Source organism: Saimiri boliviensis, chromosome 16 (genome assembly GCF_048565385.1).
Source record: "Saimiri boliviensis isolate mSaiBol1 chromosome 16, mSaiBol1.pri, whole genome shotgun sequence".
Lineage (NCBI taxonomy): Eukaryota > Metazoa > Chordata > Mammalia > Primates > Cebidae > Saimiri > Saimiri boliviensis.
The window spans coordinates 34,604,536-34,630,640 of record NC_133464.1 but is presented as its reverse complement, the minus strand read 5'-3'; the positions used below and the strand labels follow the sequence as shown (position 1 = coordinate 34,630,640).

The window sequence follows — 26,105 nt, the reverse complement described above, 5'->3', positions numbered from 1 at the left end:
CTATGGATGTGACTGTTCCGTACATTTCATATCAATGGAACCATACAATGTGTCCTCTTCTGTGCGTGGCTGCTTTCATTTAGTTCAGTGTTTCAAGTTTCATCCACGTTGTAGGATGAATCTGTATTTCATTCCTTTTTATGCTGAGTAATATCCTATTGTACAGACATGCCATGCTGTGTATTCATTTAGCCATTGATGGACATTTGGGTCGTTTCTAATTTTTGGTTGTTCTATGTGCTACCATGACCATTCATGTACAAGTTTTTGTGTGGACATGTTTTATAACCAAAGGAATGTCGGGGAATACACAGAGAAGGCTGTCAGGTGAGAGTTCATTTGCTGCAACCGTTCCTTGAGAGGCTTCCCTCGTACCAAGCACTTGCCAGAGCTCATGGGACTTTCAATGAGTGAGATGCCCAGGGCCAGGCAAGCCCCTGCATCCACATTCCCCCTCTCACTCTAACACCAGGGCAGCAGCCTAGTCTGGCAGTGACTCCTGATGGGAATAACTGCTATTTGCTGAGGAGGGCATGGGTTGGTTTAGAAGCCCGATGCAGCCTCTTAACACCTTGGATATGTTGCATCCTCTGTCTGAGCTCCATTAGTCTCATCTAGTAGTTGGAAGTACCAACAGCATCCTGCAGAGTTTCTGTGAGGATGAGAGACAATGCTTGGATGGGCACCTGTTCAGGGGCTCAAACAGTGCAATGTTCCTATGTTACCTCATTATACAAATAAGAGACCCGAGCTAATAACATACCCAAGATGCTACAGTCAATAAACAGTATCACCTAGATGCAGGTCTTCCTAACTCCACTAAGACCAGTGGATCTCTATTCTGTTAGCAATTGCCCTGTGGAATAGACCATTTGAAGACACAGAGGGCATAGATTGGGGGCAGTGTGGCCCAAAGCTCTTTGAATGACTTGGCAATTTTATAACTCTTCAGATTACTTTTTTCATAAGTACTCCATAGTTTGCTTAGGCTGTTATAAAAAAATGCCACAGAGAGGCGATTTAAATAACAGAAAATCATTGCCTCACAGTTGTGGAGGCTGGGCGTCCAAGATCAAGGTATCAGCAGACTTGGATTTCTCCTTAGGTGTCTGTCCTCGGCCTGTAGATGGCCACCTTCTTGCTGTGTCTTCACATGGCCTTTCCTCTGGCGTCTCTTTGTGTTTCTAGATTTTCTCTTCTTACAAGGTCACCAGTCAGATTGGATTAGTGCCCACTGTAAGGGCCTCATTTTAGCTTAACCACCTCTTTAAAGGCCATATCTCCAAATACAGTCACCTTCTGAGATACTAGAGGTGAAAACTTCAACATATGAACTTTGGAGGAACATGAGTTGGCCAATAACAAGCACCCAGGGAGCACCGACTCTCTCCCAGATGCTGGGAATAGGAGGAAAAGATTTCAGCCTTGCCCACTGGACATGCAGTCTCTTGGGACGGACAGACAAATACGCAGATAATTGTAAAATACCCTTTATCCACATACCCTCCCTTTTGTCTCACGGTTGCATTTGCCGTCTTTGCAGATGTATCATCAATTATGCATTCAGCATTTTGACCCCCTGAGAATTCCAGTTCAATCAGCTGAGAACTCTCCAGGTCTTTATTAGCTAAGAGGAAAACAAATATACTACAGCCCATTTAGGAACAGGAAAGAGGTTAGCCAAGAGTCCTGAGACACGCTCTCAGGCAGAGGCAAAATTAGTCACTAGCTGAGCTTTAAGTTTGCCTTTAGGTGCTTCTTTACTTTCATTTCTGCCAGAGTTTATTTATGCAGCCTCCAAACACAGCCAGCCAGGGGATCCCTGACACCCCCGGCGTGCCCGGCTGCCCAAGTTCAAGTCTGCTCCATCCCTTCCCACATCCTCTCCTATGTCTTTGCTCTCTGCTTGCCAAGGTGATAGAGTAGAGGCATGAAGTTAAAAAATTATAGGCCAGTTGCACTGGCTCACGCCTGTAATCCCAGCACTTTGGGAGGCTGAGGCAGGCAGATCACAAGGTCAGGAGTTCGAGACCAGCCTGGCCAATATGGTGAAACCCTGTCTCTACCAAAAATACAAAAATTAGCCAGGTGTGGTGGTGAGTACCTGTAGTCCCAGCTACTTGGGAGGCTGAGGCAGGAGACTTGCTTGAACCTGGAAGGTGGAGGTTGCGGTGAGCTGAGATTGTGCCACTGCACTCCAGCCTGGGTGACAATGAGACGCTATCTCAAAAAAAAAAAAATTATCGAGCACCTACTGTGCTGGGCAATAATTAGACACTTTACTTTTGTTATCTAGTAATATTTGAACCTCATAATATTCCTATTTCACCTCATTATACAAATAAGAGACCTGAGCTAATAACATACCCGAGGTGACACAGTCAGTAAACAGCATCACTTAGAGGTAGGTCTTTCTAACTCCACTAAGACATTCAAACTCTCAGCTATTCATGCAGTGAACAGCTGCTGGTCCCTGTGAAGGTAATGGTCATCATGGATACATTGGTTGCTAATCCTCATCTTAGGTCAGGTTTCCCTGAAGCAGTTTCTGAGAGGCATTCGGGTGCTTGTGACTTACTGAGGGTGTGCTTTCAGGAGAAGGGAGAGAGGCAGGGGGAGGCAGGGGAATGAAGTGAGCAAGGATGTGCTCTCTGCTGGTTGATCTACAGCCGGATCCCAGCTCTGAAGTGCAAGTCACAGCACAGAATTGGTTCTACCTTGAGGTAAGGGTCTCACCTTTTTTTATCTTGGGTCAGTCAGTCACCGGCTCCAGGTTGTAGTGAGTGGGGAGGTTGTGTAACCAGGCAGCCCTACCAGTGAAGGACAAATCCTCAGGGAAGGTGAAGTCATGGGCCTGTAGCTGCCAAGCTTCAGACTGGTGAGAGGGACCGGGCCAGACACTTACAGCCTCCAGCTCTGATCTTCTGCAGTGCCGCTAACATTCTGAAAGGAGACCCCAAGGAAAATAATTTCTTGACCCAAAGAAGGGTGTCTTTCCCGCTTCAGGTCCTAGAAGTTGCAAGAAATACTTTTGTATTAGAGGATAGGATGTGGGGGCTTTTGCTGTCCAATAATACTGCCTAAAATCCAATAGCATTTTTAGTTTAACAAAGTGACTTTTTGTGCACATGATTCATTTGATGATCACAGCGACTTAGGAAATAGATGGCAGGTTTCAATAACCTCATTTTGCAGGGAGGTTAAGTGGCTCATTCTCAGACATTGAATGTGATAAAAATGGACCAAAAGTTGCTTCTGACTTGAGCTTGAATGCTACTCCTATGTTTCATGCACAGTCTGGGTGAGATGGACACTGGAAAGGATGTAATACCCCACCTAGGGTGACCAGCTATCCAGGTTTGCCCAGGACTTTTCCGGTTTGAAAACTGAAAGTCCCACTTTCAGGAAGACCCAGAGCTAACTAAGGTGCACAAAGCCTCACAATACAACTGTGATCCACAAAAGCATTCTAATTTTAATTTCTTTTGATAACAGAAGTTAAAATATTGATATAATAATAATAATGAAGCCAGCCAGGATTATATTCATACAAACATAGTCATAAGATACAATTTTAAATTTGTGTGTGTGTACGCCTATGTGAGTAAGAAGAGACCTTGAAAGCAAAAGTGCCTAGGACCCACAGAGTCATAATTCAGCTCTGGGGAACTGGATCAGTGCTGGGCAGACTGATGCTGCGGGTTACCTTAACCCCTTAACATCAGAACAGTAGTTCAGGAACTTTGAGTTTTCCGTACAGCGGTTGCCTAAAATCACCAATGTTGGCGGGGTGCAGTGGCTCACACCTGTAATCCCAGCAGTTTGGGAGACTGAGGTGGGCGGATCACCTGAGGTTAGAAGTTCAAGACCAGACTGACCAACATGGAGAAACCCTGTCTCTACTAAAAATACAAAGTTAGTCGGGTGTGGTGGTGATTGCCTGTAATCCCAGGTACATGGGAGGCTAAGACAGGAGAATCGCTTGAACCTGGGAGGTGGAGGTTGCAGTGAGCGGAGATCATGCCATTGCACTCCCACCTGGCAACAAGAGTAAAACTCTGACTCAAAACAACAACAACAAAAATCGCCAGTGTTTCTCCAAGTCTGTGGTTTCCATGTGCCTGGCTGCTTTCCTTCTAATCATACAGCAGTTTCCTGAGTTTTCTTTGGCTTTATTTCAGGAAGGAGCTGAGGAGCCCTTCTTTGGGCATTCACAGTGTGCTGTGCATTCCAGCACAATCTCTCTCTCTCCCTCTTGACCATGACCAGACACTTGTCTAACTCATTTTTCTGTCCCCAACACCAGGCTCAGTGCCAGACACACTGTAAACACCCAATGCATAATTACTGATTGAATAATTGAATTAATTGACGGCCTAATTCAACCAATTGCTTATGATATAACACACTGGATACACAAACTCCCTGGGCCTCATTTTCTCCATCTATAAAAGAAATATATTGGAAGAGATGAGCTCTCAGATTCTGAGGGGCACTTTATGTCAGGCATGTGTTATGACAGATATGTGACTATGTCACTGTCATTGAAAAGTGAATCTCAGTCATGAAAGAGTCACAGGTTCTTAGAGTCATTGTTGTGCTTTCTCTATTTCCCATTTTTCTTTTAGGTCCTTACTAGAAGGCAGTATGTCCAATGTTACTTTGAGAAAAACGTCTCTCACAGGAAATGGTAATGTACATGATATTTCTTTTATGCAGAAAACGTTAACATTTCAGAAAAACAATTCACAGTTCTCAATTATTTAATACAGATATTGAATGCTTAGAAACAACAGTCTAATTTAATTAGCATTGCAAAGTTAGACTTAAGAAAAAGTATAAATGCCACAGCTTTTAGTTATGTAATTGAAATTCAGGATTTTTAAAAAAATCAATAAATACCAATAAAAATATCTTTTTAAAAATGTGATCTTCTTTGTGTTTGGCTCTCACAGGATAAAACGATTAAGTTACTTAGAATCAAATGAGCCAGGACTTATTGACTATTACTTACTAGATGTTATAAAAACAGTCCTCTGTGAGCTTACAAGGTATATTTCTTAAATGGCCAGCCCACTAAATCCTGGCTTCGTTTATCCCAGGCTGGGAGTTCTCCTATCCCAGGAGCTGGATGGGGCCTCATGAGTGGCACTGAGAGTTTCAGTTGGCACCTGAGCAACTTTATATGTTATCTTTGGTGATGGGGTGTGGGATCTGTTCTTTCTTGCTGGTGCATCCTATTTTGAAACAGTGCTGGACTTGCCAGCCTAGAAGATTGATGCTGGCCAATCAGATGTGCCTCTCAGGATTTTCAGGTTAACAAGCCCACACTCAACTCCTCACTCTTACATCTTCCAGTCTTTCATGTTTCTGTTGATAGAGATGAAGAGCAGCACTCAGGGAGCCACACGGAAGCAGCAGGATTTTCACGAGGTGAACAAAAGAAGAACTTTCCTACAGGATAACAGTTGGATAAAGAAACGTCCTGAAGAAGAAATGTAAGCTGGTGTGGAGCATGGTGGGTGGAGGGAGGAGCAGAGAGAGGCATTCTCTGTTTGGGAAGCTAATCTGAAAAGGGAATACTTTTATCCTGAAATACTTTGTTGCGTGGTCTAATTTTTGGGAAGATGTAGTAACCATAGATAGGTTACATCAGAGTCTCAAGAATCTCTCTGCCATTTTAAACATCCACATACATAAGAGAACCTGAGTCATTACCCTGGTTGTTACCTAGGATAGATGTTTGTGCTTACTTGGTAAACTGAAAAGAAAACATGATTTTCCAGTTTCCAAAAAGGTAACAGTTAATCTATGATCGGGCAATTGCTGCTATGTTGATCATTGTCAGCTGAAACAAATAAAAATAGCATAATTCCAAATTTAATATCTAAAATTTTGATATATACAAGAGAAATTTTTAAAAACTCCCAACTTATTTTAGTGCCATCTACTTCTAGATACTGGGAAGGTGAGATATATGGCATTCCTTTGTAAGTACCTACCACCAACAAAGTTTTGTTTTGAGTATTGCTAACTGAGAGGTTTAAAGATTTGAAAACTACGGCCATAGGCATATAGCTTTATTGCCAATATAGATTTGCAATAGGTATTTGTCCAGCCCAGATATATATTATGTTATGTGTATGTTATAAATCATGTAGACATTTTCTGACTTCTTTGTTATTAAGCTTGGTTATTAAGCTAGATACTTTACATTTAAAGCCCCACTAATTTTACAATGAAACACAAGGCAGGTATTATATCTCCTTATTTTACAAAAGAGGAATCTGAGCCCAGAGAAGCTGTGTAACTTGTCTAATGGCTCATAGCTATTCAGTGATAGAGTTGAGATTTTAACACAGCCCATTGTTTTTCCATTACACAAATGTTTCTCAACCAGGGGAAATTTTAACTCCAGGAGACATTTGACAAGGTCGGGAGACATTTTTGTTGTCAAAATTGGGGAGTGCGTCTGGTATTCAGTGCGTTGAGAACAGGGATGCTGCTAAATATCCTATAATTCATAGGACAGCTCCTACAACAAGAAAGTATCAAACTCAAAATGTCAATAATCCTGAAGTTGGGAAATCCTGCATTATAGGATACTTACTCTAAACTATCTACAAACTCTGCAGATATGGTTATTTGAGGGGCATCCTTGTGAATGTTAAATCTAAAATATCTATTAATTTCTGTTACTGAATATTACTGTTACAAGGAAATATAGGTATGTTTAGAGATTCGGAGGCTCACACTAACTTTTGGAGTTAGCAGTATTGGACAACAATCATTTCCTTCCATCAAACAGCATTTACTGCTTCTGTCAGAGCGTTTCCATTTTTCTGTAATGATAGTGTGATGTCAAATGTAGACCATACATTTTGGATTGCAAATATTTACACAGACGAGTGAAGATAAAATGTATAAGACAAATCACAGTTGGGAGAAATGTTGCTTTTATGCCAGGTATGCCTCCCTAAGAAAACCCAGGGAAGCCAGCTTGGATGGCATGGGAACTGTTGAATGAAGGGAAAATTGGCTTTGATGCTTCCTTGACTCCCCCTGGCCCAGTTCTGGGCTGTGGTTTATAATGCTTTCTCAGATAAAAACATGCCTGGTATCTGCTATTCTTTCAAATGTTTCAGGAAGGGATATGAAGGAAGATAGGAAAATTCTCTTGGGATCTTTGAGGGTGTATATTTTCTGGCATTGTTTTGGTTTTACTGTTTCTTTTTTTATTTAATTGTCTATTACAGTTCTTTTGTAGCTTCATTAAAAATGGTGTGAGAGTGTTGAGTAATGTTAGTGGAGCATAACCAGGAATAATGTGGTATTTCCAGTTTGGTTGCATTGACATGGAAAAGATTCAAGTACTTTCTGCCTTGGCCCAAATCCAAAGACTTCACTACATGTTTTGACATTTCCTAAAAGTGCCCGTACTGTCAATTCCACTGTACAAAATAAGAATGATATTACTTTGAGATTTTTACATATGAAAGTCTATTGCAGGGTTGCCCAGTAGGAAAAGCAATGGTCTCAAATAAAAAGATCTAGGTCCTAGACCCACCTCTGTTACTTGCCAACCTTGTGGTCTTAGAAAAGCCACAAAATCCCCGATCAATGTTCTTGTCTATGAATTGGATATAACAGTGTCTTCTCTGCCTACTTCATAAGATTATTTTTAAGACTAGTAAAAACTCTGTATTTTTGTGGTTCAAAAGTGGGCTAGATCGCCTGTGAATTATTAATCTCCTTAACCACAACTATTGGTACTGGGTTTCCCACATTTTATGAAGGAGGACTGTCAAATCTACCAACATATCCAGACATAATGAGCTTACTTAAGTGTAAACAAAACTGGAAAGGTTATGTATTTGCCTTCATGCTAAAAAGGACTCTTATAATACATGTAAAGTAAATGGGCTTATATTCTCACACTCTGATAAAACAAAACAAAACAAAACAAAACCACACTCATTCATTGTTGAATCATGTGGAAATCTCATGGGATAAAGGATCATTTGTATGGACAAACTTGTGTCTTTTCTCATGCTCTGTCAAATGGTGACTGGTTAAAATGGATACATAATTCTGTGTTCTCACAACTGAAGTAAAATGAATTAACCTTGCCAAAAATTGTGAGCTCGCCTGCATGTCTCTCTCATTTAGTGTTTAGCCAATATTGTGGTAACTTTCTGTGTGACATACTTTTGTTTTTTCTTTGCAGAGATGAAAATTATGGTAGGGTGGTGCTCAGCCGACATAATTCCCATGATGCATTGGACAGGTGGGTGTTCAGACATGGTACATCACGGGCAGAAACACAAAGGTGATAGTTTTCAGGGAAGACTTGTTCAAGACAGCTGAATATTTGTGGCATGTCTTGGGCTTTCCCTGATGTTCTGGGCATGTGAAGGAGAACCTGTGATATCATCAGAGGTTTCCACAGGGAAACTCTGCCTCTCCAGAATGATGACTTGAAGGCAGAACACAACTAACCCTCTGTGCATCCCACTGAGGCGGTCCTCCTAACAGGCAGGGAAAGGCTTTCATAGAAACATGACCAGATCAGGCTGGGTGCAGTGGCTCATGCCTGTAATCCCAACACTTTGGGAGGCTGAGGTGGCAGGATCACTTGAGCCCAGGAGTTCGAGATCTGCCTGGGCAACATGGCAAGACCTTGTCTCTACCAAAATAAATTTTTTTTTTTAAATTGGCCAAGTGTGGTGGCACACACCTGCAGTCCCAGCTAATCCAGAGGCTGAGGTGGGAAGATTGCTTGAGCTTGGGACATTGAGGCTGCAGTGAGCAGTGATGCCTCACTGTACTCCAGCCTGGGTGACAGAAGGAGACTCTGTTTCTCAAACAAACAAAAACAACAACAGCAACATGACCGGATCAGACATCTCTGAATCTTAGGGAAAGACATCTTAAAATACAGAAATGACTCCAGAGTTCATTTGCTTTATGGGACAGTACCTTTCTTTTTTGGAAACTCCTGGGCTAGTGGGAAAACATGAATTGATCCTCAGTGGCAAATAGACTGATCAAAGCAAATTATAGAAAAGTTAAGACAAAACAGTAATCACAATGATGTAAATCATCTCAGATTGATAAAAAAAAATAGAAAATATTCTTACTAAAATACAGTCGTGCCCACATGCATGTAAACAACCGCATCCATCAGAAGAACCTGATTATTTATCAGACACAAGTTTTATCTGGTCTAGTAGCTTGTGTCTGTTTGTCATTAAAATGTACTTAGAAAGGGAGTGTGAATGTCTTCTATGGTGTGGATCTTAAAAAGTTAAGCAGACACCTGGGACATATCTATTTTGGAAATGTTTGTTTATGAATTTCTTTCAACCCTTTTAAACCTTTTCATAATTTTGACCTGCTTTAAGGGTGCTGAGCTGATAACCCTCCACCTAGAGTCGCTGTTTTGTTTTCCTGATGCAGCTTTGGTTCATCTGATTTACCATTCTGTGATCGGGCAGACTCTGCCGAGGCCCTGTCCTTAGTCTCTATGATTTTGAAGGTCACTGCCTGGTTGTCAGCTGGCCCTCATCTCACCAACAAAGGAGAGGCTCATCTTTTGAGTCCAGCCACCAATGGAAATTGCTGCCTCCATGTTATTCATTCACCTTTCTGTGGAATGATTAAAGAACACAGATACTTGTGTTTTTTAAGTGTGAAATACGCTTCATGTTCTTAGTGTACATACAGTGTGTTTTAGGTTAACAGGAGCTTAATGCATTTCATGCTTATTTCATATTTTAATTGCATCAGTTTCCTGAACCCTTCCTTGTGGTGGCCAGCATTGTGGCCGAAGTAGCGTATCAGTATTTTAAGGAACAAAAATCTGTAAGCCCTAGACATTTCCCACTTGACCTGTAACTAACATCACAGAATCAATCTCCCTAAAAGAGTAAGGCAGATTGTTTTTCCCTTGGTACTTGCTAAGAGGATATCACTTGTCATATTTTCTGCTCTGTGGAGGCTGTCTTTGCTTTGATGCCCACTCAACAACCACTTTGGAGCACCCCCTATGTGTCAGCACTGTGCCAGGTGCCAGGAATGCAAAGAGGCGTAGAACATAATCTTTGACCTTAGGAGCTCTTGTATTCATGAGAAAAGATACACAAATGAAAATACTAAAGTTTGCCATGGAAAGTGCTATGGTAGAGTTGTGTGAGTGCACTACGGGAATAGAAAGGAGGGAAGACTAACTCTGCCTAAATAATCAGAGGCCTCACCACAGAAGTGGTCTGGTGTTGGCGATGCTTGAAGGATTATGAGGAAAAATTTCCCAAATGGGCAAGGCTGGCTGGTGGGCATACAGCAAGGAAAGAAGCACCTTCAGCAGGGATGACAATGTGTGCAGGGAGCTAGCATGAGTGGTGACTGATAATAAAGGAAAATAAATGCTATGCTGTCATCACCTTAGATAATACCTTCACATTATCCACAATTGGAACGTGTGACTGTGCACATGTTCTGGTCGATCTTTTAAACATGTCAAATAAGGATGATAGCCAAATAGCACCTGTGGGAGGGCTCCTGTGTACCAGTGGCTGCGTTAAGAGCTGCAAACAAAACCAAGCCCCTGCTTCCACAGAGCTTGCATCCTAGTTGAAAGTGAGGGAGAGGAGAGAATGAAAATAACACGTAATAGCACGCCTTACTGTGATAAGCAGTAGGAAGACAATAGTCACCTGGAGACACAGTGATGGTTCTGGGGAGGGGCTGTTTTCTGGAAGGGGTCAGATGGTCCCCCAGTACCTGTTTGCATTTACACATTACACATGATGGTGAACCACACGATAATTTCACTTTGAGGTTGTATTAAACGTTGAGGGGGTTGTCTTAGGCATTTTTCTTCACTTTTTTCTTGCCTTAACTGATACTTTTCCCTTTACCTCTATTTGAAAATGTTCACATCTATTTCTCCTCCAAGGCCAAGCTCCAACGGCACTGCATTCCATAAAGCCTTCTCTGGTTTGTATACCTAGAAATCGTCTTTCCCAGCTTAGAACTTCCTTACACGTTAACTAAACCTCTTTTATGGCACTGACTACCTTCTGCCTTTGGATGTACAGATCTGATTTGCCTCTCTTGCTCTGTGTGGATAGCAGCTATAGTTATTTTATTCTAGATTTTCTTATACTTATCAGTACAATAGTGTTGATTAATATAACAAATATTACTTTCTGCACTATTAATATAGCAAATATACTTTGTGCACTCTTCCTAGTACTTTATATGTTGAGTACATCCAAATAGTTGGTTAGTGAAACTATACCATATCAAGTTTAAAATTAAATCTTTAGTATCTAGTCTTAGTACTTATTCTAATGCAATACTTTGAATAGACTGGCTTTAAATTACACTTGGAAATACAAACACAGTAAATAAGGGACAACTCTCTAAAGAGCTTGCTTGCTTTATATCATAGGGTTATATGAGGCATTAAACAAGCTTTTTAGTTTGATCAATCTGATCAAGATCTTTCCTCTGCTTTCAAGAGTCCCTCTGTTGAGCCTTCTGTCCTCCTTTCAGTTATTTTCTAAATTGCTCCCCACCCCCGCATTTTTGCTCATCTGTCTTGCTCTCCTCTCTTTCCCCTGTCTCTCCTTTCCTTCTTCCTGTCACTCTTCTCTCTTCCTCTTTTCCTCATATCCTTTCTTTCTCTCATTTCCCACATGTTCTTTTCATCTTGTCCAGCTTTTCCTGTTTCCTTCCTTTCCTTTCTTTCCTGTCTTTCCACCTCCTTCGACCTGTAAGTTTCCTTCTTTCAACCCTGTCCACGGTGCTGAATATTAAAGAAAGTATTTATGGATTTAGTCTGTGGTGCTGGCTAATGGCACTGCTGAAACTCTGTAAACAAAAACATAGTTGAGTATAAAAGACTGAGTTCCTATTATGTAGAAATAAGCAACATTGACAAGAGTACATATTAGTTATTAACCATTTTGCTTGTTGTGTTGTTGTATGTTTTACGTATCCTTATTCCCAATTTGAATATGTTACATTGTTGTTAGAAACAATTGAAGCCAGGGAAGAATCTTTTATTAGCATAGGAAATTAGATTTTCCATAATTTATTCTATCCAAGTTGCAAGAGTTGGGTACTCCAAATCTATCTTTCCTTGGTAACATGTAAATTTTCTAATAGGTCAAAATATTGCTGTATGTATGATAGGTTTTATAAACTATCTTTTGTAATTTATTTAATTTTTTGGTAATTATTTTTGCTACAGGAAAATAAATGAGAGAAATGTGCCCAAAGCTACAATCAGTCGGTATAGTTCTGATGACACTTTAGACAGGTAAGGTGCTTTTGAACCATGTAAGTGGAATGCATAACATACTTAATTCCTTTTTTCATAGAGTTATGAAGTATGTAAAAGTTTACCAGAATAAGGTTTGAACCACTGGTATTTTATTCCAAGGGATGGAGGGCTCTAAGAATTGAATTACCTTCTTCAAATGTCACTAAATCTTGACTAGATGCATTTCTAAAATTTTGCTAATGGTAGATTGATATGAAAAATTCTTAGAGACACTGATTTGAGTACAGCTAGGGTGGGTACTATGTGGAATCTGTTATTTCAATTTAAAATGGATAAGACAGAGTTTTTGGTGTGAATATGTGTAATCCTTGTTCCAACATTTGGTTTTTCCACATGGATGGTGGAAAAACATCAGTCTATGCAACTGCTTTATGGAGAGACTGCAAATTTTAATAGTACAATAGTTTCAATCTACTCCAGGACAGAAATATTAGCTCTTTGCTTTCACTTTACAAAGTGAAAATACTCTTTCAGCCCTGGAGTCCCCATAGGGCAGATAGAATGAGTCCAACATGTGTGCCTGTTAGATCCTTCTTACATGGAGGGAAAGGACTCATCTCTACAGGGAAAATAGAGCAAGTTTTATTCAGGTTGAAGTATAAATGCCACAAATCACATTTTTGTTTTTTGTTTGTTTGTTTTTTGAGACGGAATCTCACTCTCTCTCCAGGCTGGAGTGCAGTGGCGTGATCGCTGCTCACTGCAACCTTCACCTTCCTGGCTCAAGTGATTCTCCTGTCTCAGCCTCTGGAGTAGCTGGGACTACAAGTATGCACCACCACGCCCAGCTAATTTTTGTATTTTTGGTAGAGATGGGGTTTCATCATGTTGGCCAGGATGGTCTCAATCTCTTGACCTAGTGGTCTGCTCGCCGTGGTCTCCCAACACAAATCACATTTTTAGTTTAGATTTGGTAGAGATGCTTAGTAAGCATAAGTAAAGGACAAAGATCGCATCTTTAATAGGAGTCTAGGCACCATGAATACCCAAAGCCAGTGCTAGTTGAGTTTACTCTCTGCAGCTAAAGATGTGCTGCAATTGTAGGCAAAAATGGCACCTACTGGGTTTTAAGCAAATATGTGGTAACTTGCAGCATCCGATAGACTCTAAACTCAGACTATGCCAGTGTTAATTAATACAACAAATGTATATACCTTCTGCACTATTCCTAGGCTTTCACGTCAGTCATCCTAATAGAGGACAGTCAAGGCTGAGATCCTAAAGGGATGGTCTTTCTCTTTTAAAAATTATCATCCTTGTCAAAAATGAGTGTGTAGTATATATGCAAGATCTCATTTCTACAGCGGTGCATAGTGAAGAGGTAGCTAAAGTACTTCTGTCCATTCATCCTGGTCTTGCAGATGGTTAATTACAGAAGGAAACCCCATTTCTAGGAATGAATTTTAAAGTGAGATAATTGAACCTCACGTAAGGGGGAAGACCTAAGCTTTTGTAGGCTGTGTGTCTGAACATTTATGTTAGGCCAGCAGAGATACAGCCTAGGAATGTTGGAAATAGACTAGACCTTGCAGGCAACGTAGTTAAGTCATTCTCAGCCTCAGTGATGAATTAGAACCACTGACGGTGCTCTTAGACTTCATTTGTACCTTGGTTCTACTACCCCTCAGTCCCCTAAATCTGATTTTGTTAGCCAGAGGTGGAACTCAAGCATTTTTTTCAAGCTTATAAGGCAATTCTTATGTGCAGCTGAGATTTAAAACCACCAATATAGCCCAAGCCCTTCATTTTATACCCTAGAAACAGCCCCAGAGATTACATGATTTATTTACACAATTTAGTGGTATGCTTGGGAACAGTATCCTGGCAGCTCATTCCCAAGGCACTAAATGTGGAAATGGACTTGAGGAAGGGAACACAGGGGCCAGTAAAGAAAGGCAAGTCCTGTTAGCAGGAGCTGAACTTCTGTAATACAGACCATCCCAAAATCTAAGACCTGACATAATTTTAGGAGGAAGATGATCAAATATATCTGGTATGCGTGCATTTTCATTTTAATAATGATACACTTGTTTTGATGAATATGAGAAAAGTACTGAGTTTATATTTGAAAAATTCCCTTTAAAATATGCTTATGTGGGTAAAAGATGAGGTGCGCAAAAGAAATGTAAATGTGTATGTAGCATGCAGAGATGGTGGTATTATAACTAATTTGGAAAACCTAGGTTAGGAGGCCCCCTAGTGCTCTGTTGTGAAAGTATAACTTTTCCTTCGGCTCTTCTGATCATGTTGCTAATTACATTGTTTGGTATTGCAAGTCTCCAAGACCGATTTTTATTAAAACTACTTATTTTATATCACAAGTTGACAGAAAATTTAATTTCCAGGATAAATACAAAATTAATTTCTCCCAGCAATAAGAAATCAACATATGTATTGGAATGGTTGTTTAGAGTTCTATTACCATTGATAGATTTTTCCCCTGGGTGGCATGAAAGAGACTGTGAGAGGTGAAGAACAAAGACTAAAGGAAGGCATGTTAGCCTAATATATGAGTTTGGGGAACAATCATACTACAGAATCAGATATATGACATTGGATCCCAGTGAACAACTTGGGAGATAGACTACTTTCTACTTGTGTGGCCCAGAGAAAACCACACAAATGACTCTGAGACTCCATTTCTTTACCTATAAAATGAAAATCATTACACCTACCTTATAGGGATGTTCTGGAGGGTAGAGAAAAGAATATCAAATGACCAGCAATAAGTAGGTAAGAGACAAGGAAAGAAGGAACTGAGGTTGAAGTTATGAGACCCCACCATTGGTACAGAATGATAACCTTCCTTATTTGTGCTTTCTGACACAAAAAGCAAATAAACACACCTTTTCTAGATCTATGAGATTAGAATGATTAAAATTTCTAGTGACAATTTAGACTCGTTACATGTATTAGTCAAAGTAAACTAATTTGTCAAGGTAGAGTAACTTTTTAACAAGTCCCCTTCCTCTTCTAGATGGTTTAACACACTATAAGGTATTGCTTGACTCATCAGAGCCCAATATGATTTGCTGGAGTCCATGAAGTGACTCAAAGACCTAAGTTCTTTCTGTATTTGAATGCTGCCATCTTTAACCCATGCATACCAAAGCCGTAGTAGAAGAGTGGAGAAAGCACATGGAAGATCACCAGGAGCCTTTACAATGGGTTCGGAAGTGGCAGATAACACGTCTGCCCACACTCTTTAGTCCAGAGCTCAATCACATGGTCCCAACTTAATGGCAACGAAGGTTAGGAAATGTGGTCTCCCTGACTGCCCAGAAAGAAAAGAAAATGTGTTTGTCAAACACATAATATTATCTATGCCACAAACCATTAAAAAAATTTAAGTATTTTGTTGATGCCTTTCACTGACATAGGAAGTAGTCATTGACAAGATATATCATTAGACAATAATGTAAATGAAAATAATTAATGAATTAAATGCTCAATGAGTCAGAAAGACAGACAGGCAAAAAGCGTAACACTTTTAATATTTCAGGTCGGGTGCAGTGGCTCATGCCTGTAATCTCAGCACTTTGGGAGGGGAAGGCAGGTAGGTCACCCGAGGTCAGGAGTTCGAGACCAGTGTGGCCAACGTGGTGAAACCTTGTCTCTACTAAAACTATAAGAATTAGCTGGGAATCAGGGCGCATGCCTGTAGTTCCAGCTACTCAGGAGGCTGAGGCAGGAGAATAGCTTGAACCCTGTGGGTGGAGGTTGCAGTGAACTGAAATCACACTACTGCACTCCAGCCTGGGCAACAGAGCAAGACTCCAGCTCCCAAAAACAAAATAAAATAAAATAAAATTTCAAACTGTATTAAAACAACCTTATAAGTAGATTTTGTCATAAGTAGTTTCCTTGTATTTTAAATTTGTAACACTTGAACAATGGTTCTCTTTACTAGAGAAAGGCTATGTTGTTAAGTTATTCTAGCATGAAAAAGGTCTGAAAGGAGTTTGATAACTTAAATGTTTATCCAGACTTTTGTTTTGTTTCTTTATAAAGGATCTCAGACAGAAAGGACGCTGCTAAAACATATAAGGCCAATACCTTGGATAACCAACTAACCAATAGGTACCAGTATCTACTAACTATGGGAAAGGCTCAAGTATAATATTTTTCAAAGTGTTACCTATGTACTTGCAAGTCTTCAAACCTACGTGATATCTTTCTGTAAATTCTTAGTCTCGATATTTTTATTGCAGAAATTCAGGAGTAAAAATCATTACTCCTGTACATGGCTAGAATAAAACCTTGTTGTTTAGCTTAAAAATCAAGAGCACTTGTAGCTCCAAATCACCATTTATGTTTCTTACCACATTTATTTTTCTGTTTAAGTTGTCCTGGTGGCAAAATTATGAAATAGGTGCAAATACAAATTTTACATTATTATTGTTAGGGAAAATTACTGAACCCAACAAATAAAAACATTGGGCTTAAAAGATGCTGAATTTTCAGAAGAAAAAAAATTTCTTTGGAATCTAGTACAAGAAACAAAATCACGAAATAATCTCATTAAATTTATTCAAATATGATGCTTTCTATTTCTCTCAACCAATGTCTAACTTTTAATAACTCTATATTCAAGAATAATTCCAAATAGATGCAAATATTCATTCTTTATTGTTAAAACTTTGCTTTTTTTCTCTCCTACCAGGAGCATGTCCACGTTTAGATCATCGGGAGTAACAAAGTTGTATGTATTCTTTCTAATTGTAGTATGTTTCTTTGTATGTGTTCAAGAAAAACCAGCGTATACCACCCTCAGGCCAATTTTACTGGAACACAGCCATGCCCCTATTGTCCTGGCAGAGTTGAGTACGTAGTAGAAGGCAGATGCCAGAATGTTCTGCAAAGGTTCAGTTGTGACTCTCTGGACTTTTGCAGAAAAAAGGTTTCCCAGTCATTACTCTAACCAAACACCAAAGCTTAGGTCATTCTTTCTTTCTTCTTCTTTATTAAAATCTAGACTCCTTATTTTTTCCCCACAGGACTTTTCTTTCCTCTACCCACACAATAATTAACCCTTCCTTCACACCCCACTTCCTCCCCCACCTACCCTTCACATTTACACCTCCTCCTTCAGAGAAAATTGAATTGGGAAATCATAGGGTGAGCTAAAAATCTGTTTAAATGAAATACATTTTCTCTGGAATGTACTGCTGGTGGTTATAAGCAGCCCAAATCGGACAGATCTATAAACTTACTTTGTTTTTGAATTCCTATTTATGTATAAAGTAATTTATACACTGGATCATACCTCTCAGATCTTGAAATGGGCCTGAGTCACTTCCATTTTTTGAGGATCTGCATATATGAATAAATACTAGATAGAGACTTAAAATTGTATAATTTAAAATGTTTTCCTAAGCAATAGTGCTTCTAATGCAAAAAACTGCAACATAATTAGTTAGTCACGATATAATCACAGGAATAAAAGAAATGTGAATCTGTAGCACATGAGAATAGATTGGTCAGAATTTCCGACAGTTAATGTCATTTTATGAATCACTTCTTTATTCTATTCCTTTAGGTTTAGCTAGTTATATGAGAACCTGACAACTTCTAAACTAAGGAATTCAACTTAGGAAGAAGATTTTTGGCTGTTTTTCCATCCTCAAGTGAAACATTTTGTGATGAACAGAGAGCAGGCAGGAATATGAGTAGACGTTAAGACGTCAAAGGTGGGGTGAAATGGAAAAGTTTGAGACTGTGATTAATTGTTATTCTTGTCATTAAACAGGCAACCTGGCGGTTCGTTGAATGCAAACACCTCCAGCACCATAACATCCACTTCTGCTACTACTCCTGTAAAGAAAAAAAGGTACAAAGAGTTCACTGTGTCTACCTCTTGCTGATACGCTATGGAAGACTGTTCTTTAATTAATTTCTGAACCAAGTCACCCACCAAACTCCCAGGCAGCATTAGAAAGCTTCCTCCTCTTTTTCCCAGGGATCCAGCTTCTACATTCTGCTGTTCCCAAACTTCAGCTCTTTCCCCCAACAATCTCTTTCTCAAATATAGAGTCTTATTTTCAGTTCCTTTAGGGGCTTGAATTTCTACGAAATGTTTTAGATGATAAAGGTCACATGTTAAATGGAAGACTACTTGAGGTAGCATGTTTCATGAAGTCCTGCTGCTGGGAATGCTTTAACCTGAAATAATGATGGATGTAGGGCCACGTGTTTCCATGCTTCTGTAACCAGCCTGTATCTGGAACCGATGCCTCTGCTCTGTGGATTGGGCTGATGTTGCTTCCAAACACAGAGTCAAAGACCCTTTCTGGAGACATCCATCTGTATTTGTGTGATTCTTGCCTCCTCCTCTGGCCTCCCCCGCATGGTCTCCCACATTCTGCTGATGCTGAGTCCTATGCCATTAGCAGGCACAGAGGAGCAGCTGGACCAGTGGTGACCAAATAATCTTCATGAGACAGAACATGATGGTGCAAGAGATTTTTGCCGTGTTGAAAAAATCCCAGGGCTACGAATTGTGATGCAAATGGAAAACAAGCATTTATAAATGTCATTGCTTTTAAATTCCCAATTTCCCTGTCTGCACCTGGGTCCATGCTCCATATAGGGTAGGTGCTCAATGTTTGTTGATGGACTGGCTGACTTTGCCATGTGCTGCCAGACAAAAGTGACTGATTCTATTTTTTCCTTCAACAAGGTTTTGTTGTAGCTGCAAAGTCTCAGAAAATGTGGCTCCTCTTTCCCTGGAACCTACATTTCACACCCCTTGACACTTTGCTGGTGAAAACAGATTCCTAAGTTTGAAAGAGAAATTTTAGGTCACTTAGTTCAATCTCCTACCTAGTGTAAGAATCTTTCCTCTGACATTTTAGGCATAATTCAGGGCCACTGAAGCCAGCAATAAGACTCTCACTATTTTGGGACACATCTTCGACTTGCTTGTCTGGGTATCATCTATTCTTTACATTGAGCTGGAATCTGCCTTGATTGACTCCTACCTTGTCTTAGTTCAGTTCTGTGATGACTCAGAGAATAGACCTACTCAAAGAATTTAAAGCCCGATTTCCTGTATGCCTTTCCTTCTGTAGTGTGTATCATTCTCATCTGAATATCTTTAGTTTTCATCCAGATCTTGGTCTTTCTGCTTAGCTATTACTACCAATTAAAATTATGTCCTAGTGGTATCAGGACATCTTCCTAATTGAGGTTAGAACTGAAGGTAGTGCTGCTATGATATTCACTTATGCTTTCAGTATTCTTACTGGTCAGAGTTTTCTGTCAAAGTTTTTAAAAAAATATATTTTGAGTAGAGTAAAAGATTGTTATTTCTGTTATAAAATAGTTCAGATGTACAGAAAAATAGGAAGAATAACATGATAAACATATATGAATTTGCTCTCTAGATTTAACAATTGTTATTCTTTTTCAGGCTTGCTTTAGATTTCTTTTTAAAAGAAGTGTTCACATTACTTAGTGCCAAAGGAAATGAGGAAAGAAGTTTACTTGGAGGAACAGAGCCTAGAATATAGGACAGTTACTTCCTACTTCATATATGAAATGTGTTCATTTTACTTCCAAGGCTTGGTATAATCTCATTGCCTTTTTAACTGTCAGATTATTTTCAGACACGTGGGTGTGATCAGCCTTTCAAGCACCATGTTTATTATCGTGTCATTTCTTTACAGACAGTCCTGGTTTCCACCGCCCCCTCCAGGTTACAATGCCTCTTCAAGCACAGAAGCCAGGAGACGGTAAGGGAAAGGTGTCAGATGTAATTACTGTGCTACTAGAGGGGAGAACATGTCAGACATTGACAACATATAATTGTGGAGGCTTTGGGATAAATGGGAGACAATCTCGGGAACTCTCAGCTCTGTGCAAGACAGTGTCCAGTGGGAGTAAGGTCGGGGCTACGGGTACCCTGGCAGGACATCTGACAAACTGCTGGGAGTAAGTAGGTGGCTGTATTAGATTGCTAGGGTTGCTTACAGCCGGAAGAAATGAGTACCACAAGCTGGGTGCTGCGAACTGCCATGAAGTGCCACTAGATGGCTTAAACAACAGGAATTTATTGCCTCATGGTTTCAGAGGCCAGAAGTCCAAAGTCAGGGGTTCAGCAGGGGTGGTTCCTTCTGAGGGCTGTGAGGGGGCCCCTAACTTCTGGTGGTTTCCTGGTAATCATGGACATTGCCCAGCGGGTACAAGCATTGCCCTGATCTCTGTCTTCATCTTCACATGACCTTTTCCCTGTGTACATGTCTGAGTCCAAATTTCCCTCTCTTAGAAAGCAGCTAATCATATGTCTATCCTACTCTAGTATGACCTAATCCTAACTTAACTAATGACATCTGCAATCACCCTATTTCTAAGTAAGGTCACATTCTGAGAGATTGTGGATTAGGACTTCAACATATGAATTTTTGGGGCAGAGGGGACATAGCTTAACCTTTAACAGTGACAGCAGCTAAGAACAGAGTCAGGCATCAGACAGGGGTTGCAATGTGGGCTCCTGGTGCCCAGCTGCCTCCAGGCTGTACAGAACCCAGAGAACTGGATGAGGATACGTGTGGCAAGTTGTTCCTAAACATTAAGTGACAAATGAGTGTTGTTTTCTACTTTTATCTTTTCTTGAGAGTAATAGTTAAAACTAAATGATAGATCAGGTGGAGGACACCTTATCCTACAATTTTCATGCTATGAATTCCAGCAACAATTCAATTTAATAAATAATAAACACTGCCATGTGCCAGATATTATTCTAGAATCTTGGGATATATCAGTGAACAAAACATGGAGCCTGCACTCTGGTCTTTAAAGAAACATGCTCTCTAATCTATGTCATCACTAACTCAGAAACAAAAACAGGCTTCCTATTTAGTTTACTTTTCAGGTATCCAAAGATGTTTTTATGTCTTAACTTCTGGAACATTTTCATGTTTCAGTGGGATCTGTTTTTCTAATTCTGACTATTGGAAAAGAGAATATTATTAAACTATGTGCTTATTTAATATTAGTTTATTTTCTAAAATTGTCACCATGCAGACTTCTAACATCTGTTTCATTTCCAAGTAACAGACGTATTTAGAAATACATTTTTTTTTGCGATAATTTGTGTGAGCTCTGTCAGGATGTAAAGAAACTCTAGTTGGTCAATAGACACAAAGAGCTTGAGTTGCTTTTATTTATACCTGTCATTACATTATCTGTCTATCTATCTATCTATCTATCATCTATCTATCTATCTACCTATCATCTGTATCTGTCTGTCTGTCTACCTATCTATGACTAAATCAAATTACTGAACATGTTGAGCAGTCACAACTTGGAATCACATTCACCTACTGTTACAGTGTTTTATTTTAGAACCTGCTCATCTATAGATGACTTCCAATTACATGAACTGCCATGTATGAATTACATTTGGAGTTTAAAACAGTCTGTCCCCTCAGGCTTTTTCTAGATACTTCCGTATGGGTGATACCTTTGATATAAGGAGCTATGTAAGTAGGGAAAATGTTAAGTAGGAGTTCTCCTAGTTATTTTCTTTTTCTGAGTGTTGTTAAGATCCATCCAATTTTGTCTTGATGAAGAACAATTGGTACTTTTCTTAGATATATTTACTACTTATTTTTAAAATAACTTCATATTTTTGTCCTCAACTCATCATTCCAATTATTAATTATTTCAATATCATTATAAAAAGCAACTGGTTATATAACAGTGTAAAAACATGGAAGGATTATTCATGAATTAACATCTCATGCTATCAAAGCCTGTTGAGCTTGTGGATCTGTTTGCACAGAGCTGATGGGCTTGGCTCTATGCCCTCCCTCACAATTTATGCATTGCTGGATGATTTACATGGAAGATGAAATGAGTTACAATGCTCCTATTTCTGATTCTTGGCTCAGATCCATAGCTCTGGAACTAAGGGAAAGAGGAGATTACTAGGCTAGGTTGATCAATTTCTATATCCATTGTTTTTTTAGAGTCACAGATTATTAGTATAATGGCTAAACGAGAAGACTTCTCTTTGAGGATCCGAAATAATGTCATGCCAAGCCTTCAGGGAAAGGAGAAAATGAATAGTAACAATATAGCAATGCCTTTGATTTCTGAAGTGCTTTTTGGAAGAGCTCAAAGTACAGCTTCTGTTTGTCACCTTTAATGCCAGTGCATTCCCAGGGCTGAGAAACAGCCTTTTAGTAAATGCTGAAAAATAGAAGCAATTATTAAATGATGAAAGGGAATAGAGACTTCAAAAAGATATCTTTGTTCCCAGAAGACCCCAAAGAAAATGAAAATAGGTCAAAAACAGATAAAAATTGGGGACTGTGATTGATAACACTAGCTAATAGCTCAATGTTAAACATTTCCCTTTATCTTTCACTAATACAATGGTATTCATCTCTCCCACTTGTCTCTCCCCTCCCATCTTCTACAAAAGAATTTTGCCTTAGTACTGACACCCTCATGTTTTACGTTCTTAATTTTGCAAGCTTTTTCTTTTTCACCACCTAATCTTTCCCTGAAATGTCATTTTCTCCCATATATCTTATTCTGTGCAACACACTTGAAAAGACCACCAAACTTCCCTGTCATCCAGGAATGAGTCCTTTCCCTGGAATTTCCTCCCTTGACCTCTCTGTAGCCTTTAATACCATGGGTTATCTCATCTCTCATTTGTTCCTTTCTTAATTTATATACTATGGAAGAAATCAAGTTCAGATGAAAAACTTGTGTTTCATTGTGTTTCAATTAAAATCTATTACAAGCACAATGTAAACCATACCCAAAGCACCTTACACCTTTTTTTTATCACAAGAAGAGCTCATGATATCATACCTTTATTTAAATGTGTATGTATATCTATGCCTATAACTATGTTGTTCTATTTTTATAATTAATATATCTATTCCTACATCTATATTTATATTTATGTGTAATATGTTTATAATTAACACAAGGCTGGTGAGGTTAACTAGAGCTGAAATGAGAAGATAGAGTTTTTAAAAAGTCATATTTTATAGCTGAAGAAAAAATGAAATTTCCTGACAAGTGTCATTTTATATATGATATATGTTAGTCATGCAATGAGAGAGTTAAGACCTGGGTGATCAAACAAAATTTTGGAGTTAAGACTTGAATATCTTTGAAAGCCTCTTGTCCTATTTTTGTAAATATTCAAGAAAGAAGCTGTAATTCATGAGAGCAAGACATGACATGTAAAGCTTTTAACTTAAATAAAACCTTTGACCCTTCTAGCTGATTTCTAAGCTTACTTCTTGGTCACTGTGATTTCAGTCACTGGGATATAAATGTTATCTGTCTTCTTTCTTCTCTTGCTAAAAATAGAAATAACCAATATAGTGTTTTTAATTATCAAGATATGCCAAGCAGATTATCCTTTGAAGTTGTCTTATCAGAACATATTTTCTTTTCATTTTAATCAAGATCAAATCAAAATTTAACTTTGTAACTGTTGTTCGTCGTTATATTCTTCTGTCTCTCCTCCTACCTCTCTGATCAAAGTCCTGCTCACTGGTTTCCCCATTTTCCAAGTTCAAACTTCTTTCATCTTAAAAATATAGCTCCGAAAAACTTGATAGCCTAATCTTACAAACCCACTCAGCTGACACCCTTCCTCTCTTTCCATCTCAGCCAACATTTTCGGAAGAGTTGATGATGGCTTTTCATCTCCATTTTCTGGTTCCTATCACCATTACTTCATGGAAACAGCTCTCCCTAAGTAACTGATGACCTTGCTTATATCAGTCTGTATGACCATGTGACTGCTGACTCTTTATACCCTTATGAAGTCTTTCTCATTGTGAGAACCAGCACACTCCCCCAACACATTCTTCTGGATTTTCTTTCTTTTTGAATTTCTCAGCCATTCTTCTTCAGTGTCCTCAGCAACCTCATTTTCTACCAAGCCACTAAAGATTGATGTTCCTAAAGGCTCCAAGTCCCTCCTCTCTTCTCCCATTCTGTGCTCTGCCTTTCAACAGCAGGATTCAGATTCAGGGTTTCACTGGTCGTTTGTGTGCTCTCCACCTCTTCATTTATATCCATTCCAGACCTCTTCTCTGAGTTGCCTTTGGATAACCCACTGCCCACTTGTCTCAAAGACACTGCAAACTCAACGTGTTCAAAATGAAATCCATATTCCTTCATCCTAATCTGGTTCCCTATCTCAGTTAAGAATATTCTCCTCTAATGGTAGTTTAATGGGCCTGGCATTGAATCTATAAATTACTTTGGGCAGTATGCCCATTTTCACAGTATTGAATCTTCCTATTCATAAGCATGGAAAGTTTTTCCATTTGTCTGTCACCTCTCTAGTTTCTTTGAGCAGTGGTTTGTAGTTCTCCTTGAAGAGATCCTTCACTTCCCTTGTTAGCTGTATTCCTAGGTATTTTATTCTCTTTGTAGCAATTGTGAATGGGAGTTCATTCATGATTTGGCTCTCTGCCTGTTGTTGGTGTACAGGAATGCTAGCCATTTTTGCACATTGATTTTGTATCCTGAGACTTTGTTGAAGTTGCTTATCAGCTTAAGAAGCTTTTGGGCTGAGACAATGGGGTTTTCTAGTTATAGGATCATGTCATCTGCAAACAAAAATAATTTGACTTCTTCTCTTCCTATTTGAATATGCTGTATTTCTTTTTTTTACTTCAATGCCCTGGCCAGAACTTCCAGTACTCTCTTGAACAGAACTGGTGAGAGAAGGCATGGCCTTCTCTCATGTGTATTAGTCTGTTTTCACACTGCTGTGAAGAATACCTGATATTGGGTAATTCATAAAGGAAAGAGATTTAATTGACTCACAGTTCTACATTGCTGGGGAGGTCTCAGGAAACTTATAATCAGGGAGGAAGGCAAAGGAGAAGCAGGCACCTTCTTCACAGGGTGGCAGCATGGAGTGAGTGCAGCAGGGGAAGATGCCAGACACTTAGAAAACCATCAAATCTCCTGAGACTCACTCACTATCACTAGAACAGCATGGTGGAAACTGCCCCCGTGATCCAATTACCTCCACCTGGTCCCGCCCTTGACACATGGGGCTTATGGGGGCTACAATTTGAGGTGAGATTTGGGTGGGGACACCCATATGATCAAACCATATCACCACGTTTTGATCTCATTTCCCTTCAATATTTTACCTCTGACTTAGCTCTGTCCTGTTCTGTCAGCTCCACCCTAAACCAGCTATAATTTCCTTGATGTATCCAAACGCCACTTGCATAAGGTCTTGATAAAGATATGGGACGGTGGGAGTGGTAGCAATATATTGCAGAAGCCCACCCCAAACTACATAAAATGAAATGTTGGAAATCCCTGGTCATAAATTCTTTGGCCATCCCTGTTATCGGGCATTTCCTGTTGGCTAATATTTCTCTGCAGCCCTTGACCTGCTGCTGTTTTGCTCAACAGCCCCTGACTCCTTTCTTCTGCCTCCCCTCTCCAGCCCCCCAGTTCCTGTTAACTATTTGATGGTTTTATAAGTGCCAAGGAGTTTAGTTCTTTTTTTTTTTTTCCTGTGGTAGCCTATCCTTAGAGAATCTTATTCTCGTAACAAAACACGATGACATATTCACCTTTTGAGAAGCATTCTATGCCACATTTTAAAATGAAATTTTTCTTGTGTTATCATAAGTTGAACATCCAGCCACACCCACAGTTAACACATCAGAGCTATCATGGACTTCTTTATCTTCCTTCCTGTGTTTATTCAGTCAGCATTTTAGCACCAGGGATTAGGAAAAAG

The 26,105-nt window shown here is 39.4% G+C and overlaps 1 protein-coding gene across 10 annotated transcripts in view; it reads left to right on the top strand.

Annotated features, from left to right (window-relative positions):
- The window catches only part of SCEL (sciellin), a 105,424-nt gene that overhangs the window by 12,162 nt on the left and 67,157 nt on the right, over positions 1-26,105 (top strand). For 9 of the 10 annotated variants that reach the window (XM_039473418.2, XM_010341649.3, XM_010341650.3 and 6 more), the window contains exons 2-9: positions 4,629-4,690; positions 5,381-5,498; positions 8,228-8,287; positions 12,260-12,328; positions 16,364-16,432; positions 17,016-17,054; positions 18,102-18,182; positions 20,020-20,085. In XM_039473418.2, the coding sequence (XP_039329352.1) occupies positions 4,648-4,690; positions 5,381-5,498; positions 8,228-8,287; positions 12,260-12,328; positions 16,364-16,432; positions 17,016-17,054; positions 18,102-18,182; positions 20,020-20,085 (545 nt within the window). In that variant the 5' untranslated portion in view covers positions 4,629-4,647. The remainder of the gene's footprint in view (positions 1-4,628; positions 4,691-5,380; positions 5,499-8,227; positions 8,288-12,259; positions 12,329-16,363; positions 16,433-17,015; positions 17,055-18,101; positions 18,183-20,019; positions 20,086-26,105) is intronic. The other variant, XM_039473423.2, reaches the window with a different exon arrangement.